At 41.7% G+C, this 8,471-nt stretch overlaps 1 protein-coding gene across 1 annotated transcript; it reads left to right on the forward strand.

Moving 5' to 3' along the window:
* The first annotated feature begins 429 nt into the window (after positions 1–429).
* On the forward strand, positions 430–8,224 carry LOC104524565 (natural killer cells antigen CD94). Its single transcript, XM_010167492.1, has 6 exons — positions 430–556; positions 3,530–3,628; positions 4,997–5,083; positions 5,374–5,528; positions 7,630–7,742; positions 8,104–8,224. Exons 1-6 carry the CDS (start codon positions 430–432, stop codon positions 8,222–8,224), a joined length of 702 nt encoding a protein of 233 aa, XP_010165794.1.
* Positions 8,225–8,471: the final 247 nt, after the last annotated feature.

Consider the following 8,471-nt stretch of genomic DNA (forward strand, 5'->3'; position numbering starts at 1 on the left):
TTTGGCTATTTTGTAATAAATGTATTTTTGTGATTCTGTGATTCTGTGATTAACTCAAAATAGCAACTATTTCTAGAGCTTCTTATTTTAAGGAGGTAAAAAGTCCTGATGTCTGCTGTATTTACACAGTCAGATCAGGTGGATAGTTATGTGAAACAGTCTTAGGTTCCAGCCAGGAACCAAGACTCCTAGTCTTCACATTCAGGAAGAAAATACTCATCCTTGACAGTACCACTTTAACTCCTTAACGTACTTTCAACATACTACACTTTTACTATGCCACAGTAATCGGAACAGAGCCAGTTTCCTCTGTGGTTTCCCTGGAAATGCTGAAACGTGAACCATTCCCATCACCTCAGCATTGGTCTTGCTGCAGTGTGCCTCTACTCCCAAAGTACTGCTATTGCAGGAAAGAAGTACGAGCTGGAGATGGAGGATGAGGAAGGTTACACTGCTTTAAATTTACGACCTTCAGTCTCAGTTATTACTTCTGGATACTCAAGCAGCAAAAAATGTTCTACATTTAGGGCTACGGCCAGTTGTGCCCCAGTAGACCGTAAGTACAGATGGAAATTAGTTTTTTTCTATCTAAATCAGGGTGTAACTTGAATTTGCATATTCATTGCTTTAGAATCTTTCTAAACTTAGAGTATATTCTCAGATAAATGTTCATAGAAACAGCAGAGAGGATAATCATAATGGAGCCTTATGTACTATTGTTTATGATCAAAGATATGTTTTCTGAAGCCTGTCTTTACTTATTTTGTCCATTTACTTCAACACAGAAGACAAGTTCCACCTTCTTGTGGATTTTTTTTCATTTTGGTAGGACTTATCTATTACAGCAGGCACTGCAAAAGAGGAAGGCACTATATCAGATACAGAAGGCCTTGGAAATGAAAGGAATTTCTTCAGCTATGGGGAGTAGAAAGATGCCCTGTTTATCAGTCTTAACAGTCAATGTAAGCTCTGATATAAGCATATATTTTTATTTGTTTATACTCAAACTTTTTCTATAAACAAGCTGAGTGTTAACTAAGGTAGTTGATTGTGCCTGTGGAATGCCTGAGTCCATAAAATGATGACTGGAGTACTGTTGCTGCTGCTCATAAATTCACCACATGGCTTATGTGTGAAATATGTATCATTGCTGCTGTTTGCAGGATGAGTAGAATAGACAAAGACTAAATTAACATGATTCTATTGCTGTTTGAATGAGATCTAGGGCTATCCATTGAGAATGACTGCTTGACAAGGAGAATGGAGGAGAAGCTGTTGAGAAGCACCAGCCAGAAAAACAAGGATAAAATATCAGAGAGTGTGATCTAGGAGCAGAGCTTCCCAGAACAAAACAGGTTGACAAGCTCAAAAAACTCTTAAAATGGCCTTTTGATATACACAGAGAACATGTAAAATAGATAGATAGACTTATGACCAAATTAGGTTGTGAGGTGGGTTGACCCTGGCTGGATGCCAGATGCCCACCAAAGCCCACTCTATCACTCCCCTCCTCAGCAGAATGGGGAGGGGAGAAAATAAGATGGAACAAAAAAAAACCCCATACTTGTGGGTCGAGACAAAGGCAGTTTAATAGAAGCAAAGCAAAGCTGTGCACCCAGAAGCAAAAGAACAAAATATTTATTCTCTACTTCCCATCAGCAGGCGATGTTTGGCCACTTTCTGGGAAGCAGGGTTTTCATACGCGTTGCGTAAGAAAATCGGAAGGACAAACAGAAGTAATGAATGCCCCCCTTCCCCCTCCATTCTCCTTGCTTTTATTTCTGAGCAGATGTCACATGTTATGGAATATCCCTTTGGTCAGTTTGGGTCAGCTGTCCTGGCTATGTCCCCTCCCAAGACCTTCCCCACCCCACTCTACTTGAGGAGGGGGGAAATGAAGAGCCAGCCTTGGTGCTGTGCTAGCACTGCTCGGCAGTAACCAAAACACTGGGGTGTTATCAACACCCCTCGAGCCACCAATACAAAACACAGCACTCTCAGGGCTGCTGCAGGGAAAATCAACTGCAGCCCAGCCAGACCCAATACATGTTGGAAGGGACCTCTACAGTTCATTTTTTACAATCTTTTGCTCAAAAGGGCTAGCTCTAAACTCTGACCAAGTTTCTCAGGGCCTTGTCCACTTGAGTTTTGGAAATCTCCAGAGATGGAGCTCTCAGAGCCTCTCTGGGTGGTTGTTCAGTGCTGAAGGGGAAGATATATTTTTCCTCCCGGAAGTTTCCCTGATGCAACTTGTGACTGCTGTACTGCGTCCTTTCGCTGCACCTCTCTGGAGACAGCCTGGCTCCATCTATAAAGCCCTTTTAGGCAGTGGAGGACTTACCCTCTTCTTCTCCAGGCTAAACAAGCCTAGGTCCTTCAGTCTCTCTCTAAGTCCCTGACCAACTCAGAGTTCCTCTGATAGCTTCCCTGCAGTTAGCTGTCACCTCTCTGGGGAACTGGAAAGCTCAGTGCTGGACACAGTTCCTCAGACGTAGTTTCCTGACTGTCAAGTAGAGCAGGACAACCACTTATCTCAACCTGCTGGCTGCAGTCTTGCCAGTGCAACCCAGTGCTTGTCAGCTTTCACTGCCACAACAGCACACGTGAGGACTCGTGTGGACACGTTTGACTTGTTCACCAGGACCCTGAAGCCCAGCTGCTTTCCAGCCAGTCAGTCCTCTGCCTGTACTGGTGTGTGGAGCAGTACTGTTACAGGAGCTGGACTTCACATTTGACTTGCTTGAGCTGTTGCACTTACAGCTCATTCCTTGGATTTTTCAGTCCCTTTAAAAAGAAGCTCTACTCTCCTGCATATCAGTCACCACCCCAATGTGGTGTAACCCGCAGTCTCCTCAAATTACCTTAACTGGTGAGAGTTAGGGTCGTCTCCCTTAACTTTGGCTATGTAAGTTTTAGTTGCCAAGTCCATCTGGACTTCTGGGCAGATCTGAAGGGTAATTATTCTCACCTAACAAAAGGTTAGTTCTCTGGAGGGGATTGCTCTGATGCACTGGACTAGAGTAAAATACCTGATGCATGGTAATACTTTTCAAATAATCTCAGTGCTCTAAACAGATATGAAAGAGTATTATAGAAAATTGCAGAGCATTTCTTCCCAAACAGGAAAAATGCATATATATAAAAGAAAAAGAAATAATTAGGGGGTAGTCAATTATAAAATTCTGGAGAACTAGATTTCTGATTAGACATTGGACCACAATGGAGATTTTGAGAAAGAGCCTGAAGAAAGATGCATAGTTTAATGTTCAAATATTGAAATAATTTAGAAATGCCAATCACAGATTCCAATTATCCTCTCAGTTAATAAACATCCTCAGTGGCTAAATAGGTATTTCTTAAAATGACTGTAGGAAATTTGGAACAATGATTGCAAAAACTGCAGTAAGAAAAAAAGGAAGTTCTGAAGATCGGATGCGGTGAACTGGTGATGTCAGAGAGGAGGTAATACCACTGCATGGTGAGGAAAGCTGCTGGTTTTGTTACTAAATGGGTTTATTCTTTGTCCCAGGAGCCTCTGCCTCATCTTCTGTATGGCGGACAGTGGCCTTTGTTTTCCTCACCTTGTGCCTGGTGCTGCTGATAGGGCTGGTGGCACTGCTGGTCCTCTGTAAGTACTGCATCATCCCAAGATGCTGCTGTGGGAGCATATTCCAGATGTACATCTGTTTCATCTCCCCCTGCAGCCCCTCACTGATGTCCCTGTTCTCCTGATGGAACTAAGACAGCAAACAGAGTGACAGTACAGCTCTCCCACAGAAGTTCCCCCACCATTCAGTGTCAGTATACGTCACTCAGGGTCACTAGTATCTGCATTTATAGTCACCCTAATCCTAAAGGTTACACTAAACCTAATGCAAGTCCTAACTTAAACTCTAACCGCTGCTAACCTTAACCCCAACCCCTAACTCTGACCCACAGCAATCCCATTACCATCAAGTGTCCACAGAGGTCACTTGGGATTACTTCTATCTGCATTTATGGTTAACCTAAACCTAAGGGTTACACCACCCCTGACACAAGCCCTAATCATAACACTAAACCCTAACCCTCACCTTAACACGAAACCTAACACAAATCCTAAAGTACTGCCTTAATCCTAACCCTAACTATAACCCCTAAACTGCAACCCTAAACCAAAGCCTAAGGTGAAATTCTAAACCTAACCCTAATCCTAAATGCAGCCTTTAACCCACAACTATACCTCTAACCCTAATCACAGCGACTCTAACTCTAGCCCTAACCCTAACTGCTGACTAACCCTAATCCTAACTCTAACCCTAACGTGAACACATTTCTGAAATAGTTAGTTTTCACAGGTAGAAGCTCATCTCGTTACCCACACTGTCTGAGTAATGGTGCCCTCCTGTGACTGTGACCGGAATATTCCACAATTACAGTTCCCTCTTTTTCTTGGATTGCAAGTTTTTTGCAGGGAGGGCAATCCTGGCATCAAAGCATTGTGACCAACGATTACAGCAGATTTTCCATAGAAACATTTCAATTAACAACTAAAGGCGATGTCACATTACATTTGGAAGCAGAGACAGAGTCTGCAGCATCATTGAATCATAGAATGGTTTGGGTTGGAAGGGACCTTTAAAGGTCATGTAGTCAATCCCCCCACAGTGAGCAGGACAAAAGCAATTGTTCAAAGGCAATTCTTCAGGTTTCTGGTCTGAAATCCAGCCTTTCCTCCCCACCATTTAAAGCCAGGCTATCACCAACCCCAGAAAAACTCATCTGCATCTTTGTCCAGATTACTTTTGAAAATCTTCGAGGGCAGAGATGCCCCCACCTGCCTGGGTGATGTTTTCCAGTGCTGCACAATCTTTCTGGTGAAGAAAATGTTGATGATGTACACACAGTGGTGGACATACAAATGAAGTAGACAAAAAATAAAAGAATGCCAAAAGCTAAAAATTAAAGCTACAGATTTCTACAAACGATCTTTGATAAGCACTTTCATGCCCTTTAGTTTTTCAGGGTTCCAAGGATCCGGAGGAAGGAAAGAAGCTGCAGGAAATGAGGGAAGCATTGTGCTTTGAAGGCAAGGAGAAAAATGGTAAATGTGGTTGTTATATGAACAAACACAAATCACCCCTTTCTCAGAGCCCATTGACTGAGAGACTATGAAATCACGGGGAAAACATCTGATCAGTTAGTGTCTTGTTTTAACTGTGGTAGCATTTGAGATGCAGGTATGTGTATCCTAACACACAAAACAACTTGTCACTTGCCCCTCAAGAGCTCCGCTGATTCATGGCTACCCTTAATCTTCTTTTCTCAGTCAATCCAGTAGCTAAAGTCCCTCTATTCCTCACCAGTTTGTGTAATACTCTCTTTGATTCCTAGAAACAAAATGTGCTCTCTGTCCAGCAAGCTGGCAAAACAGTGGAGCTGACAACTGCTTCTACATTTCAAAGCAGAAGAAAACATGGAAGCAAAGCCAGGAGTTCTGTTCCTCAAGAAACTCCACTCTTCTTGTGCTAAAAGACAAAGCAAAGATGGTACGGTCTTAACCTCACGCATTCCTTTATGTCACATGTTTTAACCTCCAACAGTCTTGCAGGCAGAAAATAGTTTGGCCGTTTACAGTGCAGGCATTTAATTTTCTCTGGGTCAAGTAGCCTTTCTGCAAGTCACGAGACTGTCAGGACTTGCAATACAAATCACGACAATCGCATGTTGTGAGAAATAGCGATGTTATGTATTATGAGAAATAGAATAAAACGTTGTATAAAATACCTTAATTAGCTAACACTTGGGATTTCACAGAAAGAACAAATTGCCTGCTATCAGCATGGAGGAGAGACCCAGCACACAGAATGCATGTTTTCATTATTGCTTTCCACAAGTTTTGTTACAGAAGGCTCCCAGCATCAAACCCAAATCTACGTGAAATCTAGAGAATGGATCATTCACCATGATCCTGTCATTGCACACTGCAGTGCAAAGTGACTATAAAAGGTTGTTTTCTGATCTTGTGTTATACCCTCGCAGAGTGACGTTAATAATGGCACAAAGGCTAGACAGCAGAGGGCTATATTATGATGACTGAATAGGTCTAGGGAATTAATAATTTTCAGTAGTGTTACTAATTTTATTTTTTTTTCTGACTAATGAAAAATCTGTAATTTGCTGCCAAGTAAACATTTTCCCTTTTTGTATACACATATCTGAAAATCTCTTTTTCAGCAGCTATTAAGTTTACACAAAGCTGAAATAGCCTTATTTTCTTTTTGCAACATAAGCCTTTTAAGAGGAAACAAGCTTCCCTGGAAATCTCTCTCCTTTTTCCAGACGGAGTTAGTTTCAGATGGGGGGTCTCAAGTCTTATTTTAAGGCATAAAGGTTGTCCTTTTGGATTTTTATTTTTTTTTAAGTGAAGATCAGATGGGTAGAGACAAAATATAAAGTAGAGAAATGGTTTATTACTGAGTTTAGCAGCATCCTGAGGTCAGAATTCTGGTTCACGCTGTTGGGAGACACCTGAACACCATGCCTTCAATGCTGAATTCAAGAGATTATTTTGGTATGCTATATAAATCCCTGGATAGTTTGATTCCAGATGTCTGGGCACTTGCTTTTTCTTCCATGTTTGGTATACGCAGCTGCAGCCAGACTGAGGCCAGACCAGTTTAAGCCAGATGTGGATTTTAGGTTTTGGGTAAGTCCCTAAACATACTACTAAGCAGCAGTAGAGCACCTGGAGGATCTAAACAGGCTAAGGTGCTGAGGAACCTCTAAGACTCTCAGATCCTTCGGATACTCTACTGTTGCTTAGAGCTATTCAGGTGCCCAAGCATAGGTTTCTAGGGCAATCTGAGATGCCTGAGAGTATTCTCTTTGACCTCCAAATAATGCTCAGAAAGGCAGAGTTCTCCCATAGGTTCTGGGTCTTGTCTGTCAACCATATGTGAAGAACTCGGGCAGGTTGGGGTATCTCAAAAGGTGCTAGAGGCCTGTATTTAAGCTACAGGCTCTGCTCTCAAGGCTGGGATTCATCTCACCTAACTTTGGGCATCTACCGTGTAACTTAAACCTCCTTCCTCAGGCTCCGTTACAGTCAGTGGGAGATATGGACAATTCAGCAGCTCCCACGGAGTGAGATGAAATCACTTCTCAGGCTCCATCGGATCTGGTGGCCAGATCTCTGATGACTAATAGGGCTTAAATGGTGTATCTATATCTATATCTATATCTATCTATATCTATATCTATATCTATATCTATATCTATATATCTATGTCTATGTCTATGTCTACATCTATATCTATATCTATACTTCAGATAATCTAAAGGCAATGTAGATACCTAAAGGCAGACCAGATAAAGCTGGCTTTCGTGGGTTTTTTTCTTTTGAAAAGCAGCGTTTTTACAGATCCAGGGTACATTTGTCTTGTGGCAATTCAATAAACAATGGTATTTGAATGATCCTATAATGAGAGCAGTCAGCATTTCCTCATGGAAAACAAGCATGGATAACTTGTTACTCTCCTATTGAGTAAGAGCTACCTTCTTTGGCTGCAGAACCTTCACAGCTGGAAGATACAGGTACCTGGGTCTTATTTTTGAAATATAGTTGTGATGATCTTCCCATACCTACAGGTTTATCTGCCACAGGATTCACAGTTTTACTGGGTTGGATTGTCATACATACCTGAAAGGAGCAGCTGGTACTGGGAGGATGGAACAGCTTTTTCAAAAGAAGTGACAAACTGGTAAGCCTTCATAACTTAGGACCAGTGAGGTTCTATCTGATGGGCCTCTGTAAATTATATGAAACTTGTTCTTCCTCTTACTTTCCCACATTTGTCACATGTGCAATGATGAAGGAGCATGGAGACCATGGTTATCTGCTACGGAGCTCCAAATTGATGTCCTGTATAAGGAACAACGGGGGCAAAGTACAGCTGGATCACATGCACCAAACTCAAAAGGACCACCTAGCACAAATAAAATAGCTCTAAGAGGGAAATAACACTACGTTTCAGTGGCAAATCAAAATGATTACAAATGATCCAACTATAGATCGCATGATGTCACTGGGACATCATTAAGCCATATCTTTTAATTTCCTAGGGTTATATTATATGACAACTTCTTCTGTGCCTCCTCATATGGACGGATTATTTATGCCAGCCACTCCTGTTCGACAAAGCAATTCTGGATCTGTGAGAAAGCAGCTGTTTATTTCACCTGAAGAAGCATTGCAAGAAGGGATGTGGGATCTGCCATTGTGAAATACCAACTTTAGGAACTGGAAGTTTTAAATATATTTTTATTTTTGTTTGTTTATCATTCAGTTTTCTCAGAATGGTGATTCAAATGGACAGGTCATTAGAGACTAAATCTTCCTCTTTGCCTGAATTTTCCCACCCTGGCTCACAAATGAGAGAGAGAGAAAAAAAACCCCAAAACCTACAAAGCTGAAAACTACAGGCCTAGGA

Source organism: Antrostomus carolinensis, unplaced genomic scaffold, assembly GCF_000700745.2.
Source record: "Antrostomus carolinensis isolate BGI_N321 unplaced genomic scaffold, ASM70074v2 scaffold53490, whole genome shotgun sequence".
Lineage (NCBI taxonomy): Eukaryota > Metazoa > Chordata > Aves > Caprimulgiformes > Caprimulgidae > Antrostomus > Antrostomus carolinensis.